The sequence below is a fragment of the Pieris rapae genome, chromosome 18 (assembly GCF_905147795.1).
Source record: "Pieris rapae chromosome 18, ilPieRapa1.1, whole genome shotgun sequence".
NCBI lineage: Eukaryota > Metazoa > Arthropoda > Insecta > Lepidoptera > Pieridae > Pieris > Pieris rapae.
The window spans coordinates 1,451,060-1,471,402 of record NC_059526.1 but is presented as its reverse complement, the minus strand read 5'-3'; the positions used below and the strand labels follow the sequence as shown (position 1 = coordinate 1,471,402).

At 33.1% G+C, this 20,343-nt stretch overlaps 1 protein-coding gene across 5 annotated transcripts in view; it reads left to right on the top strand.

Moving 5' to 3' along the window:
• The first annotated feature begins 7,251 nt into the window (after positions 1–7,251).
• LOC110998238 (trehalase) overlaps positions 7,252–20,343 on the top strand; it is a 37,987-nt gene continuing 24,895 nt past the window's right edge. For 4 of the 5 annotated variants that reach the window (XM_045632287.1, XM_045632285.1, XM_045632288.1 and 1 more), the window contains exons 1-2: positions 7,252–7,360; positions 17,602–17,866. In XM_045632287.1, coding sequence (XP_045488243.1) covers positions 17,793–17,866 — 74 coding nt within the window. In that variant the 5' untranslated portion in view covers positions 7,252–7,360; positions 17,602–17,792. Of the gene's footprint in view, positions 7,361–13,199; positions 13,373–17,601; positions 17,867–20,343 lie in introns of those variants that run through there. The other variant, XM_045632286.1, reaches the window with a different exon arrangement.

Below are 20,343 nucleotides of genomic sequence, written 5' to 3'. Positions count from 1 at the left end.
TTTACTATTATAATTTTTTTCTTAATTCCTACTTAATCATGTATTTACAGTGTATATTCGCTGATGATTGGGCGACCCATCGACTTCTTTGATACTTAAAACAGTCTTCTGGTGAGTTGAGTGCTGCGATATTGGGGGCTACTCGATTGTGAGGAAGTTGCATGGACCTCTTTATCACTGTTTCTTCTTAAGTTCTCATACTATTTTCTTACATGTAAATCCTTTCCAAACTATCTTGTCACAAGTATCTAACTGTCCTTCTTTTAACATATGTGATGATAATATAAAATAAATAAAACAAAGTTAGGCAGAGTTCGTTAAAACGTTTTAGTTCGACCAGAGATTAGCCGTAAACTTTATCTATTTATAATATTAGTTATGCAATAACTCTACTGTACACAATTGCCACAATCGTAAAACTATTTTATTTCTTAATACTACGTTAACATACATTATATACAACAAACAATAATTCAACTAAACATAAAGCCAAAGATGGAGTACATAATAAATACACAAAGGTTCCAATATATTATCAAAGGAACAAATTAATAAAAAATCTTAAATACGTATAACTTCTGCTGTGCTCATGGTGCGCATGTGAGGGTATAAACGTGAGAGTGGGCGTGTGAAGTGTGATGATGACATTCTAATCACTTCTTTTAAGCATGTGTTTTGACCATAATCGAACCTGCAACCATAAAAGCCCTGCGGTATACAGGTGATTGCAAACACCAGGAGCGGAACTTAGAACTAGATTACTAGAGGTGTTGATGTCGGAACAGGAATGGACGTCTAGATAGGCATCGATAAGATTAATTTCCTACTTTGATTACATAATTTATTTATTTTTCGACCTTGCTATTTCTGCGTTGTTAGATAACTTCTATTCGCTTTTTTGCTACGTTGACACGTCTATAAATAGAAAGCAAATGCAATTTATTTGTATTAATCTTAAAATATCAGTAATAAAAGTGAAGGCCTCATAAGTTGACATTTAAAAAATCTGGCTCAAGTTATGTAATCTATTCAACTTCTCGACGCCACTAGTGAGAATACTGAAAATGAGAAAACCATTTGAAATAGTGTTAGTGTACGTTAATGTTAGGAGCCAAACTGTGAATAAAGAAATAGAACACAGTGCCTTTACTTTAATAGAGACTGTAAGTAGTATTATTGGACACTTCCTTATGATAAAAATCGATTAGGTATAGTAAATTAGTTTAGACTTAGGTTAGGCTAGATCTTAATGTTCCATGATGTCTTAGTGATGACACATGAAAAAATTTATGTAATCTAACATATACATTTATTTTTAAATTAATAATTTGAACAGTAAAACGTTTTGTAATAAATGTGTGTGTATAAATGTAGGTTTTCATACACTAATAATTTGTAATATAACATTCTCGTTTCAGATTTAATATTCGATTCCATTCGAGGTCGACTACTATTAGACTTTATTCTTTACTCCTAAAAAATTACTATTTTGTTAGTCTAGCGCCGCCAGCCCAGGTTAATAAATTCATATTTCAAACGGCTAAATACAGTTGACATTTAACTTGAACCAATGAGTTTCATTTATTTGAATATTCCCTCAATAACCGTCACCGAACTTAACTTTAGCAAAAATGTTTTTAAACAGAAAACATGATGATACAGGACATATTATGTCCTCTATCAGCAGGAGGCATGGTAGAATAGGAGCACACACTTACACTTTAATACCGCCGTAATAAAAACTTAAATCTTTTAGCAACCAAATGAAAAATTTTCTCTACATATTTTCACCTCTATTTAGGATGAATTTAAATTCAAAATAAACCAAATAAATGGTATATAATGACCGAGACTTCATCCATTCCATCTCGACACACACAACACACCGCTTATTAAGGCACTCTTTGAGGAACCAGCCAGACTTAGGGACACTCAAGAAAAGAGCGAACCATTCCCTCAAAGGTAGACAACATATCCGCTGGCTCCCAGTGTTGCCATATTATTACTTTATTAAAATGACACGCTTGAACATTTTTCTCCTGTCCTATAAAAACAACATTGATGAATCTAAATTCATAATGTCATTGATCATATTAAACTGTTGTGCGAATTTTAGGTCGTTCGAATTGGCGTACGTAACGTGTGACCTCGCACGTTCTCAATCTGTTTGTTTCATTACTATGTCACGTGGGATAGTTTTACTCAGCGTAGGGTGCAGTTATTGAAACATGACGTACCTACTATAGTAGTACCTAGTAGTTTTGAAACAAAAATCCCTTTCATACATTTTGTAATTTGCTTGAATATTGTAGAACAGGGGTACAACGAGCAGGATGTTCAATTAATGTTACCGCCGCCCATGGTCACTCATACCCGAGTAATCACGTTGCAGGCCTTTTAAAAAATGGTAACCTTAAGAATCTTTTAAATTTAGAATGTCTTTTATCTGCGTTATGTCTCCTTATCGCTTCAACAGCGGAAGGGAATATTTGTATGATCTACCCTCTTAAGTAATAAAAAACAATTAATTACACTTATTTTTCTGAAGTAACCGTCACTGTCAAATTATGTTTAGGCTGCGAATTGCGATAGATAGAGAGTCTAGGATACGAAGTCTTTTGAAAATATATGTCCAATATTATGTTAACTACATTTATATTGAAGTCTCATATAGATTTAAGAACATTAAAGTCAAGTCAACGCCCCCCCCCCACCCCTTAAATAGTTAGTTAAAGGATTAAAGCCAGTTGACCAGCTTTAGACAAGAGTTTAATTTAACATACATTTAAGCATCCCTCCAAAAACCGCCACCGAAATTAACCCGTGCCAAACATTTAATTAAGAATTAAGTAATGTAATTCTTAACCGTTGTTGTCATCTTCTAAATATTATTCTTACTAAGATAACTGTTTATCATGTCTATCAATCAGTTATGTAAACGAAGTCATTTTACGATATCATGAACGTTATGTATATTAACATTGTGTACTGAAAGTTTGTTAAAAATGTAAAACTATGTATTCGTAAACATCTAACGGATTACCAGATTTATTTTTATAGTGAATTATAAATATTTAGTATTTTGCTAAACGTAGAAGTGAGATTATTTTTTATAGAACAGATGGGAAATGGGGTAGAAGGTTCGTCTATACATCGTCTAACATAACATAAAATGTATTACAGACGAAACACACACAGAAACACACAAAATAACAATAATAATAAAATAAATTAACACGGCTACAATAAGAGCTCCACGTAGTGGTAATGAGCGGCAAAACTGCCTTAATATATTAATTATAGATAATATAGAATATATATACCTAGTCTTGCCATAAATACTGAAACAAAGAAAAATATTTTTTTTTCTGTTGCAAATAACATTTATTACTTTTACAGTGTGTTAGTTTAATACATAAATAAAAAACAATTTATAATATAAAAAGCTTATTCGAAGTGGTCTCCATTGGCTGCGATACGGTCCTTAAAACGTTGAGGCCAGGTATCAATAGAAGCACGCACTCTTTCCATGGGCAAATTCCTCACTGCCAATCGTACGAATTGTTTTAGGGCCTCCAAATTATTATGCCGTTTAGAGCAAGCCATACTCTCTAAAACTAACCATAAATCATATTCTAGCGGATTAACATCGGGACTAGACGACGGCAAGTCTTCAGCGCTGATGAAGTTCGAAACGTTCATTTCCAACCAAGACTGCGTAGACCGAGCTTTATGACCCGGTTCCGAGTCTTACTGGAAGGATCATTCTTTGTTATTGAAAATGGTGTTATTAAGGGGCTTCACTACCTTCTCAAGGATGGTATCTTGATACACTTCTGCTGAAGTTTTGCTGCCTTTTTCACAAAAGTATGGCTCAGTTACTCCTTCATAGCTAATATCCCACCAAACCATCACTGAAGTCGGATAGTGCCCACGTTGCACTCTGACGACTAATTGGGAAGCTTCCTTAGAGCTTTGAGGATAAATACAGTGATTTTGTTTGTTAAAATGTTGCTCGATTGTAAAATTTTCCTCATCCGAAAACAAATTTTTTCTGTGACCTACCTTTGCGTACCGCTTCAGATTTTTTTTCGATTTTATCACCCTAATCTTTTTTAAATTATCAGTTAAGAAATTACCAGTACGTCTCTTATAGGATACATGTCTAAGTCATCTTTTAAAATACGCGACATGGTTCTAGGATGATATCTTCATCTCCCGATGTAAATTCTTTTGCTTGCGGACAGGATTTCTTCGAATTCTTTCCCTTACTGCTTTGACCATCTTTTTTGTACGAACACTACGTGGACGGCCAGATATTTTTCTGTCACAAACAGAGGAGGTCTCATTGTACCTATTAATAGCCCGGTACACAAATATTTTTCTAATACCAAGCGTATGGAGAGTTTTAAAAATTGCATTTGGCTCCATACCTACTTTGTGTAATGCAATCACAGCGATTCTTTTCTCTTCATCACCCCACTGCATTTTAATATCGCAAAATATGAAACAAGTATTGGCGCCAAAATGAGAAAACGTAATGAACAATGATATAAAAATGACTGATTCAAAATTCAAATGAAATATTTTGTTTATTTTTAAATGGATCAGTATTTATGGCCAGACTAAGTATATTAAGGCAGTTACTAGAGAATATAGAGATATTATAGACATAATACTGGAAATAGTAAAATACCTTATATTCTCTGAAGATTTCTTAAGTATTAAGGGTCTCTTTCACAGTGTATGGATAAAGTACCAAATAGCTATGCAACTCATAAATTATTCGGAAGATGAGACTTCCAAATAAGAAACTTCACTTTTCATGACGAATAGCGCTATCTGACAGTCGTGAAACGCAAAAATACTGTTTATCCTACCAATAAGTAATAAATAGCTTATTTGGAACTTATCCGGACATTGTGAAATAACTCTATTAAATGTAGCGCCACGAAAACAACGTATAAGGAAGTAAAGATAGTTATTGTATAAATTCAAGGTTAACTTTCTTTACTTTATTACGTGAAAATAGGTCTCCATGTATCGTACGAGAGCCTGCAACCAATCAGATTACAGTGCGCAACCGCACCTACCATTTATTCGAACCATTGAGCGATTAAGCGCTGCAAAAAGTGTATTGTATTACTATAAAAATACCTCTGTGATGTAATTAATGTAACTTTTAAATTCTAATTTACAAAACTGTATAATGTTTACTGCAGCTCATCTTGACGCACTGCGTTATACATTGTCAAATCTTATTCGAATTTTTCGCGAATATAACAGAATAAACACCACTGATCCAAAGCTTGATATATTTGGTAGTGGAGTGATCCATTTAAAAAAAAAACATGCAGATTAATTATTGTTTGTGACATTTATGTTCACCGTAATTGTCATATATTAAAACAATAGCATGTAACATATACTGTAGATACAGCATTATATTTAACGTTGTGAGTAATAAATCTTGCATCATCATCGTTATTATCACGTTCCTCCAAAAAATGTCCTTCATATCCGATGTATTACTATTCAATATTTTAATTCTTCATCATCCATGTATATACCAAACCCCCTTTTCGACCTCCGAAAACGAGAGATTTATCAATCGACTGTTATAATCTAAATTCTAAACAATGTAGCGAAAATACGTAGCTAAGTCTTAAAGCGCTGTTGTGTAGCAATCAATGTTTGCACTAAACATGTGATACACGTTCCCCTGTAAATGACGATCATGCATGTAACAGGTATAATGACTCGTCGTAATTCAACTGAGTGAAATTATTCAGATATGTACTAGAAGGGAGTTCTAAAGAAGTTTTTTTCTAAAACTATGACGTTGAATATAGAATTGAAAAGGTTTAAGAGTTAGGAGAAGTCTATAATGAACCTAAGAATAGCTAAGGAATCACGGGGCACATAGTGGGGGGGGGGGGGGGGTAGTAAAAATATATAGAAACTGCAATGGATACAATCATTCAATACAGGTTAAGGTACTTGTTAATGATTATCTAGTAATAAAAGGGCCTGGGACTATTGCTAGACAGGCTACTTCTAATTAATTTGCGATATTTGTTTTAAAATAAGTGTTGTTTGATGATTTGATTTTTTAAAAGAGTGCCGAGAGTTTTTTACGCCGGCTTTTTCTCTCGGCCTACACGTCTTCTTTGCCGATGAGTAGGGATGCCTACAGGTTCAACTTTAATGACGTGCAATATGTGATAATAATGATATCCTCTATTTTATGTTCTATAATAAACATATTCATTTTTTGATTTTAGTAGTTGATTCGTATTTGTAGACTACGAATATGGGATGTAAATATATTACTACCAAATTTAGAATCAATTATCTGAGAAGTACTGGCAAGAAAGTCTCCGTCACTATTCCAACTTTTTGGTTGAATAACGTGTGTGTACACGCGTCAGAAGTTATACTTCTGTGGTGTAACAAGATATAAAAATCTTTTCAAAAATTTTGTTTAACGTTTATAGAAAAATCGACACTATCAATAGAAAAAAGTTATTTAATACAGTGAAATTGTTAAATGTTTTATTATACCGTATTATCTAGTTAAATAAAGTTTATTTATCACCAAAAGCTACAATTTTGAATTTAGCTGACATAGTGTCGGTTTTTTGTGACGGTGTGAGCGCGCATCGTCTCATCATTTTTCCTAATGTGCCAAACGAAATATAACTTCAATAATAAAGTATCAAGCTTAGCATGAGAGGGCAAAATTGAGGCACGCACTTACATTGCAGTGAGGCAGAAAAATCTGACTACTCAGTACCCATTAGACTTATAAGTCCAGAGGAATCTAGATGGACGGAGATGACACGTTGCCAAGAATAATTCTCCGCACGTGACCTTTTCAACACATTTCATTATTTCATAATCATTTCAAAGATACAGATAACGCATAATCTAAATGAGATTATAAATGTTCATAATTGCATAATAAAACTTTCTTGTATGATAATGCAACTCTGAAAAATGTTAACAATACTCAAAATGGACGCATTATTAAAGAAAAAGATGAATACAGATTCCGGTTAGCAACTAATTAAATTGCAAAATCCGATAGTAGTTTTTGCACAGACGTGTCCTTGTCCCAAGTTTCAAAAGCCGTTTAACTACGAACGCAATCGCCTATACGTCACATGCCACACACACGAAGACATACATGTATCTACACGCCTTTCGTCCAATCTTTTGCGCTTGTGTGCCACCAACTACGCTACGCAAATCGAAACAATTTCAGTCAGTTGATATTACCACGTCGAAGGTGATAGTCGTGCCTGTGTTCGGTATTTATTGTGTAGTGTCGTGTTGGGATTACAATTATTTCTACTGGGTGAGTTGTTAACATTGATCTTGGATCCAGAAATAATTTTGGCACATCGAACCGCTCTACCCTTGGACGTGATCTGCTGATTTGAGCGAATCTTTTCTGTTGTCTTATTGAAGTCTATCGGCATTATTGTATTGTTGGCTTTAATTAAATCAGCGGAAGAATGTAGATGTTCTTCGGTTTGATAACGTAGTTTGTTATTCAGTTAACTAGGTTTTCCTGCAGCATTGTCTGCCGGCTAGTTATGTTTTGTAGGTTTACATTTATATAATTTAGCTGATCTATAAAATTAATTTCAAGTATTTGAGATCAATTGCAACTAAACTCCTGATCGACATACTTAGAATGCTTTGCCTTTAAAAGTTAGTGGCACCCATGATATACACGATAATAGACTATGCGATACTTTCTGAAGTAATTGTTGATGCGAACTATCCTATACTCATTAATATTTATTAATTCTATATTACTTTTAATATAATCACTTTTTAAATAAGTTAAATTAGTTTGACCTTTTTATGGTTAAATTAAATATTAAAATTCAAATTTACGTGTATGAAATATTATTTTATGTTATACTTTAAATATTTTTATTGCTTATACGTGATAAGAAAGTAATCCTATAACTTATTCAGCTGTAATTGCCTTGTTCAATCAATTATGAACTCTAAGATTAAGTTCAGAAGGCATCAACTATTTTATTTACATTTAACATGTATAACGTAAATTTTAATGAATAAATATTAAAACACCACAAAAAACGGCATGTATATAACCTTTGGCAGAGCTTTACATGTTTATTTGAACATACCTATTATTATTTTTTATTTAGATTTTATTTTATTTAATTTTGGTTAAAGTTGCATGTTATTTTGAGTTTTATTGTTCTTTATTAGGGTTGCCTGGAAGAAATCGCTTGTTAGCGATAATGTCGCCCGTTGCCTAATAACTTATATAACTTAGTTTTTTTTTTCATATGTATAATTATGTATACTGTGGTAGTACGAAGTATAAATAAATACATATATACAAGATTCTCGTAATCTAATTGAAATAACTAACACGAACCAGTTAGGTACCCATTTTATGACTTTTTTAAGATTCGTTAGTACTGAGAGAAAAGGTTTAATGATAAGCGTGGCCTAATACATATTTATTTTCAGTTACCAACCCTTTTTTTAACCTCAACGTTTGCTGCGACATAAATGGCTCTTAAATGATACAATTTATACTAGTTTTTATAAAGAAGCCTTTGCCATGGAAAATTAAAAAATGGCGATATTGTAAACAGCTTCTTGGGAATGTTTATTAACATTTAAAGTATATAGCTTTATTTTACATATCTTTGCCCTATGTGTGTTGATAGATACATAATGCGTTTGTCTTATTCATAACTTGAATGTATTGTAATTACTTTTTTTGTGTGTATACCATTATCAATACATTATGTTTGATTTTTGGCTATATATTTAATTTCTGTATACAAATGAAATTTTTCCTGACATATTCGTTTTATATGCGAAAGTTTATATTTGTAGAAATTCAAGATCTGATGAATTTACATACATACACACCTGTAGGTCTATTTCATAAAGGTATAACTTTATTTTAAAAAGCAAACTAACGAAACTCATACAAACACTTACAGATAACACACGATGTACAAAAACACAATACATGCATGTGCTTCAATTACAAGAGAGAATAAATTATGCAATAAAAATAAATGACAAAAAACTAGATAAAGAAAAACAAATATAGAATTTAAAACTTAAATATCTTTTTGTTGTTATTAATGGTGCGACATCAACGGTGGCTGCATCTAACGCCTGAAGAGATAGAGATTTGTTTAGAGCCCGAAAAGCTGGCCAAAATTCGAAAACTATAAATTTGGCTGAAGGTTTATTACTTTAATTTAATTTAGTTGTTTATTACTGTAATTTTATCTTTTTAGTTTTTATTTATATTCTTAGTTAGTATTAGAAATTTTTTTTTGTTTATTTTGTGGCCGTTTCTTTAGTTTTTCTTTTGATATTGCTTAAGTTCTATTGTAATTGATGTGTATGTGTAAGTGTGTTAAACTTGTGATGTCATATTTGACATTCTAAAACAATGTGTATGCCTAAAAAATACAAGGAAATAAATAAATAAATACCAAGTTATTTAAAATTTTGTACACAAAAATAATGTCAATCTGCGTCCATCGTCCATGTTTGTAAGAGAAAGGAAGCCAGATTTTTTTCATACTCATATTTATTACTACTACTATTACACGTCATAGATGTTTGGAGATATAAATCTTTCATAGAGGTCTACCAAACAATGGTTTAAGGGTAATTACGATACTTAATGCTTTATCGGAGTCCCGTACGTCGAAAATAGATACGAATACTCGTTCTAACTCGCTTTGGTGGGATGGGACCAGGACCAGGGATAATGGCAGGTACCTTTTTATTAAATCGATTTTTCTTTCACACAAGACTTATTTCGGCTAAAAATAATTTTGATTACTTACATTGGTTTTGTGGTATATAATTATTGTAGTTCAATACATTCTAATTAAGGTGGAAATTTACATATTTTAATTAAGTATTTACTAAAAAAAAATTATAAAATACATAGAATCCATTTCATTTAAAGCAAGTAGTCTAATGTTATCGTATGTAATGGGTCAAAAAACTAAACTACTACCATAGCATTTTTCTAAATATGTTTTGTAATCGGTCGGACTATCATTTCGATCGTACCAAGATAAATGATTCTTGGGAGTATTAGTATAACAATATAGATTATATCTTTTACGATATATGAATGAATTAGTGGCGCTAAAACCTTTGTTACGTCTGGGCCTCAGATTTCTGTATCTGTTTCATGATCATTGGTCAATGCGCACATAGAGAGTCTATTGGTGCACAGCCGGGGATCGAACCTATGACCTCAGGGATGAGATTCATTAGGCCAATAATGATTTCTTGACTATAATTTGTCATTTGTCTATAATGTAAGTTGCAGATTTTTTTCCATTACGGCTTATCTGATATGATCTAATAATATGATGGATATCATCCTTGTTGACTACTTAATCGTGTTGAAAATAGAATAGTTTAAAATTCCATTGTTGACCAGTTGTACCAAGACTGAGTAGGCAAGGTTAATCTAGATTAAACTACCAGAACAATATTGTTCATAGAAGAAATATAAAGGTACTGTGTCAGTCTGCCCTAATAGGTACAGGAACTGCCACCTGATGAGTTCAAAGATATGCGGAAGAGGGCTATTTATGCGATCTATAATTTAAAATTTAGGGAATCTTTGAGAGAAAATTACAGGAAATTAATATATGCACTTGCCTTTCCTTCGCAATATGTTCATGAAAATATTACTTAAGTATGTATGTATACAAAAATAGTGATAAGTTTACCAGAATAGAACATACGCACAATGTTAATACTCGGAACAAACGCAGGCTGCAATTTTCCCGTACTAGACTATCTAAAGATAGTAATTATTTTTAGAGAAAAGGGATACTCTTTAATAAAATCTCAGTGGCTCTTTTATCTCTGCCTTTTAATAGATTTAAGAACTGTATTAAAGACAAGCTGTGTAAAAGGATTACTATAAAGTTAACGATTATCTAGTTGGTAAAAGGGTCAGTGGACAGGCTACGTCTAATTAATTTGAATTTTTAAAATAAGTATTGTATGATGAATTTATTTTTTAAAAGAGAACCCAGAGTTTTTACGCCGTTTACTGACTAGGGACTGACTACAGATTCAAATTTAACGACGTGGAATAAGTGATACCTGTATCTTATGTTCCATAATAAACATATTTTTTTTATTTCATTTCATACATGTATTTTAATCTAGCAGAAAAAAAATCAATACTAAATTATTATTCTATTCAATACCCGATTTAATATTTAGTGACCCCTATGATTAGATTCAATGATATTTATAGTTGAAACTATCTTGACTATGTATTTGACATTTACGTTTGGGTCATCATTGAATATTTTTGTACAAATGAATATACAAACTCTTTGGAAATCTTACAAACTAAAATGAAGTTGGCCAGGTAAAATCAGTTTGGAAGACAAAAAAAGGCTTATTAACGAGTTTCAAAATTCATCCACCACTCAGATGTTACGAGAATTTTCGGTAAATTAGTCAAAACAGGGCTCCACCATCCAACAGCTCCAGATTTTATCATATCCTTACGACTTGTATGTAATTCGATATATTTACAGACTGTGATGTTAAACAGCAATAAATGGGGGTCAAATAACAAATCCCTAGTAAGCACTTTCCTACAGAGAATAAATAAAATACAGTTGGTTAAATAATAAATCTTGCTAAACTTTTAAAGTTCACTTTTTAATACCATCAGATTCAGTTACTTAATATATAAAGAATTACAGTGGATGTTTTATGTAAAAGAAACGAGTAAGACAAGAATCCCAACATCAGACAGTAATTTGCTCTAATTTTCCTGTTAACGACTCCCACGTAGGCTCTTCCTCAAGTATCGTCTTAAAATAGACTATTGTTAAGTTCAATTTTACACCAATCTCTGTAATTGTTGGTAACAATACTAATTTATAATAGAAAGAAATCAACTAATAGATCTAAAATGTCTTAGATTTCTGATTCTCTTTCATTTTTCATCTCTTTAACAGTTTTTAGCGTTTGTTTTTGAGTTTCACGCTTATCATCTAATTTTGGGTCTAAGGTATACCATTTCATCGGGATGTTTTCCATCCGCACGAACAAGTGTTATTTGAAAATCCATTTGTATGACATCTACATGCGACCTCAGGTTTGAGAATCGCCTGAACCAATTGATATTATATGAACTAAAATGTGACCTAAATTCTATATTAAGAAAAATGACTGATGTTTTTTGCCTTTTGTTTCACCAAACTATTAGAAGTGGTTTAGCCTTGGTAGGCCTTAGGCTCAGATCATAATTCAAGGTAGGTGTCAAACTAAATTTAGCAGCAATCAGCAGACAAACATTAATTTATGTGCCAAGTGTCATTGCCAAAATTATTAACTTACTCGTGTAGTATTACATGTATTGTAACACCAACGCTGTTGAAATGAAATGAAATGTAGAAATGCTAATTAAAAGTTGTTTACGCAACGTAATAATAATAAAGGCCAAATCCAGCTTTTTCCAAATATCTCTATCCACGGCTTTCTATCTCCATCCGCTTCTTGCTAATGCTTCTATATCATCTTTTTTAAGGGCGCTCTTTTCGTTCTTCCCCTTCACCTCTATATAGTTTTCTTTAAAGTCCAGTCCACCTTTGATTAAAAGTTCGACGATATTCAAATATATTGCTGGGATGTAATTCTTTAATTGCACAGGTAAATGTGAGAACATAAAAGCCATTTCCATAAAAATCCAAATACCGATAGTCTGATTTACCAATCTATTAATATGATTGAACTCTCATTTTCTTATCTTTTAAGCAGTTTCTTTCGTTTTATATAGTACTTCTATGGTTTAATCTACATTTATTTACTCTTAATGCATCGTTAGCTTCTTAGTTAAATGCGTAATGCTTTATAAATGTATGTGTATTTGGCATTATATTCTACATTAAGAGGCTCGCCTGATGGGAAATGACGAACGAGTCCTCTTCTATAAAAATAAATGTAATTTTGCTTTTGGCATTATTATCATTGACGTCAGTGGGGGTGTGACATTGAGCATGTGAACGTTGTCGTAATCAAAGGAATTTTGTAGGTGGGTCTTCACGTGACATTTTATTATTGACTAGACAGTAATGATCATTGATGGATCATTGTGCTTCAGATGTTGTTGAAATTGGTCGTTATGTGATAAGTTCGTCCATTGTTTTAATAATGTTATGTGTAAATTTCGACTGTCTTATCTATAGAGCATGAATCATTTTCAAGTGTCTCTTTATACTTTTACTCGGTAAGGGTGAAGTGTCATTTTAGTATATATTGTCAGCCAGCACTTTAAAGATTATAATCAGTGAAGGTATGTAAGCACTCTTTGTTTGACGTCAGTTCTTTGAATTAAATTTAATTATGCAAATTATTTAACTTAAGTCTGTTTTGTTACTTCGACGGCTTCTGTTTCTACGCTTTCTCATGTTTATATAGCAAAATCCATAACATTGTCCTCACGAATAGTGCGCAAAACACTGCGCAGACGCAACACGGAACTCTAAACTGTGCTCTTCCGGCGCTCGATTTACGAACCAATTGAGCTGAGTACCAATTGGAAGATTACAGGTTACCTTAGGCCAACCTTGCTCCTTCTAGCAGTTTCCAAAGAAAATACAACTGGTTTGAATGAGGTCTTTTTTAGGATTAGAATTTGATGATGGTAAAACCAATGTTCTACCTATTTTATATATTATCTTAGTGTTTCTTATATCCCTTTTAGTCATATAACTCTAACTTATAATCCGGCAAAAGTTGGTCAAAATTGAACATACATATTAACTTTATAGATTAGGTTTTTCTTATAGAACGAAAGTTTGTATAAAAATAACACGACCGCCTTTTGCGAACAATTTAGTAAGTCAAGAGCGTACAGCGGGCAAGAAGAACTGGCAAGAAACTATCTTTAATCGCCATGTTTCAAGTCGCTCAAATCATACAAATTGTTTAATCTGGAGCAAATCAATGCTAAGGATTATGATTATTTAAATAATCGTCAAATTTATAAAAAGCTTTATTGATTAATTTTAACGAGAGTTTTGAATTTATTCAGTGATAATTCTCTAACATCGCTTGGAAGATTGTTGTTAACGAATATCCATAAAGGGTTTATCTACTGAAGCCTTAACTATATATTGCTGCCTTTTAACATAAATGAATTACACTACAGCTGGCAATGTTGAAAAATTACTAGTTAATTCCGCTATTAGACTGTTTAAAAATTTTAATAATAAATTAATAAAACATAAAAATCTTTTGTTATTGTACGCCATCTTCCGTGAAAATAATTTAAAAATAAAATTTTGTATAGAATTTATAGTTACAAATAAATAAAGCTGTAAAATCGTTTTAAAATCTTGCAAAGTATTCCAAAATAACCTTACCTTCTTTAAAAGGTGACACCCTAGCAACGGTTCACAGTCAATGCTATTTTCACTTGTTGTATAAAGCAAAGCTACAGGAATGTTTCAAGTATAAATATAACGATGTAGTTTTTTACGTTTAATGTATAATAATGCAAATCATTCTTTACAATGGCAATAAATTTCCCACGCTTCACATACCTTGGCGATTACTTATTTCAAATAAGATTTTTATATATCTGAAAATATAAATTCAAATGTCCAAGTTTCCGAAAATAATTCCTCTATGAATTGAGGAAACGTGGCGTTGAACAGTTGGCTATGGTGTGCACCATATTTTCTCATATCTTCTGTTAGGTTATAAGAAATTTGGCATACCAATTCTTAAATGGCAACGCAGTCAGAACCATTGAGTGTCCATGGGCAGCGGTATCACCTGACATCAGATGAGTTTATGGTTTTACTCCTACAACGCGATTTACTTTAACGCGGTCGGCTTACCGCGTTATAGGGGGGATTACTGAAGTTTTCTTTGGTAACTTATTAGGTAGGTTTCTAGTAAATAAATAAAAAGTACTGAAATAATTTTGAAAATTTGCAGCTGATAACCCGGTGACACAAAATCACGTATTACATATTAATATCAACTTAGTAACAAAGTATTTCATTACGCGAGTCAGCAATGATACTTGTCACACTGGTACTAATATTAAAAAGGCTAGACAAATATTATAAATTATATTACATTTCCAGTCATTTAGAGGTGGAACAGAACAGAAATAGAACCAATTTTTATAAAACCTACAGCGCACTCGGGAGCCCTCTGGTATTGAGAGTGTCCATGGGCGGCCGTATTACTTAATACCATTTCAGCCTCCTGCCTGTTTGCCCCGTTCTATAAAAAAATCAACCCAATATCAAGAAGAGTTGTGATAGTTCTGGCGTTACTATAGTTCGAATGTGCCCGCAGAAGCGCAGTAGATGCTCTTGACCTTGTGCCGCGTCTCCAGGGAAACTCGAGATTGTGCCTGTGGGTAGGGGTCCATCGCACCTCACGGTCGGCCCGGACCCGGTATTTCTCCGGCGCGGACGTCTTTAAATTATTTCCCAACAGTAAAAAAGGCTACGTCACTATGCGCAATTAAAGTGAAAAATGTTTCGAGAAACTAGTCTAAGCCCAAAAGTTGACATGTCAGTCTCCTACATGACGGTATGAATCTCAGAAATGTTTTACATCACGTGGGTTGTAGCGCCATTGAACTAGAGAGATGCCCAAGAGGACAGTCATCCCAGCCAATGGAGACCGACAGTGATGGTGTACTCTTCTTTAAACAATTGGAGGTCGCTAGTTCGTTAGTTCCCACTTCCCAAAAGAATGTCTTGTGAAATGGACCGTAGAAGACTTTCAGTCGTCGAGGTGATGCTGCTGCTTCACAATTAACGCCCTTTCTTTATATTATATAAACCGCATAATTAAATAAACAATACGATAATATCTTTACCTCACGACCGGATGTGACGTAATTCGTTTGTCGACAATAGCTGGACGAGATGTGATTAGGTAAATTTCAGTCGTCGTTGAATTTATCGACTTTGACAATATTATGTTCATATTATACCATAATTGTTGTGTCTCATATAAAAGGCTACAAGATTTTAAGATGTTTTGTCTGCTCAGCGAGGAGAGACAGACTTTACTCCGGCCTATCGTTAGCAAGCGTATAAACTGCAAATTGCAAGTTCTCACCTGTGGGCGGGAGATCGTACCAGTTTCTTCCACTTGACCGTATTCAATTAAGAGCGGTTCGACTCGTCTTTATCCAGCTACTTGCAGCAAGTATTAAGGAACCAATTTGACTTAGCGTCTTTTAAGATGAGAGCGTACCAATTATTAAAATGCTGGTTTACGAGCCCTGGCGCTCTTCTTGGATATATTCAAAAGTTTCGATATCACTTATCATTACGCGAGCCTCCTGCCCTCCAGAATGATGTTCAAAAAGTAGACCCTCACAGTTTTTTTTGGAAACCTTTACTAAAAAGGTTTTGAATACAATTTTTGCATATGAAGAATGAAACTAACAATCATAAAAAAGTTAAAGTTCTTAAAAGAGGTCAGGCACGGAAGGCCATGAGTATTAGCCCGCATGTCGACAGAATTCTAAGATACGGGTAAAATTTTTCAAATGCTTAAAAATCATATCATAAATCTGGTTTTGTAATAACTAAGTTAATTAATTATTATCGTTCTACCTAGAAGCCCAAAGCCTAGCATAGATAGCCAATGTATCAGGTACGAGACCTGTCCGCATACGCACGGCTTGTAGTATCATCATCGGCAATGGTTTGATCAAATGTTCTGAAGCTTGGTACCCAGTGGCGTAGCAAGGGGGGGGGGGGGGGGTGATGGTGGTCATCGGCACCTTTTTTGGGGTGACACCCATCCGATATCTCAACTCTAATAACAATATCCAAACAAAAAAAAGAAATCGCTAGCATACAAATTTCTTGCTAACTTTCTTTCTCCTTTCTCTTAAATAACTTTCGATGGGGTGACACCACCAACTTCCGCAGTAGGTGCCAGGTGCCATAGATCGATAATAATTGATAGCTTTTAGACAGTTTTATTCGGGGTAATAGCAGAGACTGCTGCAACTGCTGCAGAGCAGTGTTTGCTGTGTGCAAGTGCAGAAAGAAATAACGGGATTTGAAGGAGGCCTTTGCCAACGACACACTCTAGAATATCTCGAAATGAAAGAGATGATATAAATATGTATATTTGAATGTATAGTACCTATCTGAAATACGAATGAACTGCTTTTCATTGAATGAATGAATTGATTAGTCATGAATCCATTAGTCGGGCTGAATCTTCTGGTTCCTTCGATCAAAAAGGTTTCGCCAGACTACCTGCGAACTTTTTTTGGTTCATATTTTTTAAATAATCGCCCTTTTTTAATTCGAGTTTTTACTTCAAAAAGGATACAGTTTTTTGTATGTTCTCCAATCATAGACAGCAGCCTGGACCAATTTGAAAAAAAATTAGATTATTTGCTGGAATATTTATTTAGTAAATGTTAAATTATATAACATCTAAGAATTTTTTGTGTTGTTAATTCATAAAATAAAGCTATGTACACATCGACTATACACAGACCATAACACTTTTTTATTGTTTCAGACCTAGGGCACACGCCGTGCCCTCAACAACCATACATCATACAGCCGTCAAAGATGACCATACAACTACTTAGAAGAAAACCGTTTAAAGTGTTAAACACGTACCTAAACACATAAGACAAACTAGTTATTTTAGTGTTCCTTTTTGAGTGATATTAGTGTATAAGTGCCATTAATTAGTTAAATATAACAATGTTGTTAAGTGTATTGCTTTTTGTGGCTGTTGTGGGAGCTGATAGGAGTAATCTACCTCCAACTTGTGATAGGTGAGTTTTAGTAATACCTTATACCAATTTAGAAATATACTTTATTAAGTATAAAGTTTAAACATATACTTTACCAAGTTTAAAATGGCTTAATACAATTCTATATTTAAAATTATGTAACCGGTTTCACGTTTTTCATTGACATTTAAGACGTTTTAATTTGACACTGAATGTTTTTTTTAATTTTACCTATACCTAAATTTATATGAATTGGAAGTTTTAATATCATACATTTTTAATGATTTGTCTACTTACTAAAATCAATAAATATTAAAAAAAAAACAAAATCAAACAAATTAAACCAGTTACAACAAACTTAAACAATTTCTGCTTCATTAAACAACGAAAAAACTGCGTGATAATGAAATAAATATATGTGAAGGACTTAATTCGCGATATATAATACCAATATCAGTCAATCAGACACTTTTTTTTTGCAAAAGCGCATCGTGCAATCAGTCTTCTGACTATGAGCAGATAAGTTGTAGGAGGATTTGCAATCAGACACTAAACGGAAGTTAAGATGACCTTGGCATTCACCCTTGGGTAGAATGCCTAGCGAATCCCGAGGGCCCATCTTAAGGGCGTGTGATGGGCTGAGGTGGTTTTAGTGGGTAGGGTCTCGCTACCCCTCTGAATAGCAGAGGGTTTTGAGTGTAGATCCAGCCCCACAGTCCCCGCGTTAAGTTCGATTCTTGATGCGGGCCTGCAGAAGTGCATTTCCACCTCATAAAAAAAAAAAAAAAAAAAAAAAAAGACCTTGGCATTCATACACCTGTTAATCTGCGTACGAATTATGGTATGCAAATACTCTGGTGACCCCTGAGGTCTGTGCATTTCAGTCGCTCGTATGTCGAAGATATATCGAGAAAACCGACATGCTTAGACCGACGACGCTAGAATCGACGTGCACTGATCAATTAAAAAACAGGTGTTGCCTCTGAATTATTTATTTTATTTCACTTTTACCTTACAATATATTTATACGAAATCAAAATTACGTAAAAATTATGCATATTTTTTCGGTTCAATCCATAAGGAACAAAGTACGAAATGTGTATGCATCACTATTACAATCTTTGGACATAACCTTTATTGCGAGATACATTATTATAGTTACAATTTAACAGACGGGAATCGTAGTGGTTAAATTTTAATAGGAAATAAAGTTAATAAAGTAACTTAAACAATTGTCATTCCTATCATTAAATATATAGGAAAATAATTATTGAAACTTACGTAAACAGGAAAATTTACGAAAATGGCTTCATTATTATTATTATTTGGAAGTAATATGGAGCTTCGAAGAAAAGTAAACCGAGGGACACGGGCATAACACACCATAGGTTTTTGTGAACCATGTTGCAGCTTTTACTAAAGCTTTAGATTCTACTAATTGAGGATGAGGATTTTAAAGTTACGTGTATACAATAAGTTTATTTTCAGTATAATGCTTTTCAGATGATACTTGTATACTCTTACGCTTCTGACGTAAGCAAAAAAAGGCGTGTTATACAATTTATGCTTTTAAATGACTTGCATGCCCGCTTGACAAAACCTAGTTGTTTAAATGCTTTGCCGTTTATCGATATGATCTGATAGGCCCATTTTTTATCCATTAATATATATTTTTGTATAAGTACTGCGTTATAAGATGGATAACTGTATATACATATATGTATCGCGAATCATACTAAAATAAGAAATGTCTACCACATAAATACATTATTTACTTGATCTTTGACATGCATAATGTTAATTACTATCTTCAGTAATTAAATGGTTCAATTATTATCTCGTTTAATAAGTACATTATCTGCTCTATTTTTAACCCACGATCGCAAACGTATAATTACGATCATTACGTCAAAAAGAGTGTATCGATTACTAAAAGGCCTACAAAGCACTCGCGACAGGTATGCGAGACTTAACACCAGGTGACCATCCCTAAACCCCAAAAACTCCAGCTGCTGCTGTAAATCTATTCTAATATATATAGTCAATGATTGTGAGATTTTGTGTATGGGGCCGTTCAAGTAAATGAAAACAGATTTACTGTAATTTATCCAGATCCAGAAAATAAACTACTCCATAAACGGAAATTCTAATTCTTTTTTACAATAAACTTGAAATGAGAGAATTACTATAAATTCAAAACTCCCGTTAATTTTTTTTTATTAAATTGACGATTATAAGAATCCTAATCCTTGGGATTCATTTTCTCCAGTTCAAACAATTTGTATAAAAAAATTGGTCATTAAAAAGAGTGGCGAAGTTTGCCAGTTCTTATTGCCCGCTCTACGCCCTTGACTTGCGAACTGTAAATTTAAATTTAAAATCAATTTATCATCTTCTCTGTTTAAGTTCATAAGTGTACTTGTTTACCTCTATGAATAAAGTTATTTTGAGTTTGAGTTCTATTATAATAACAAGCTGTCACCTGATAAACTAAAACAAAATGGACAGCACGGAATTTA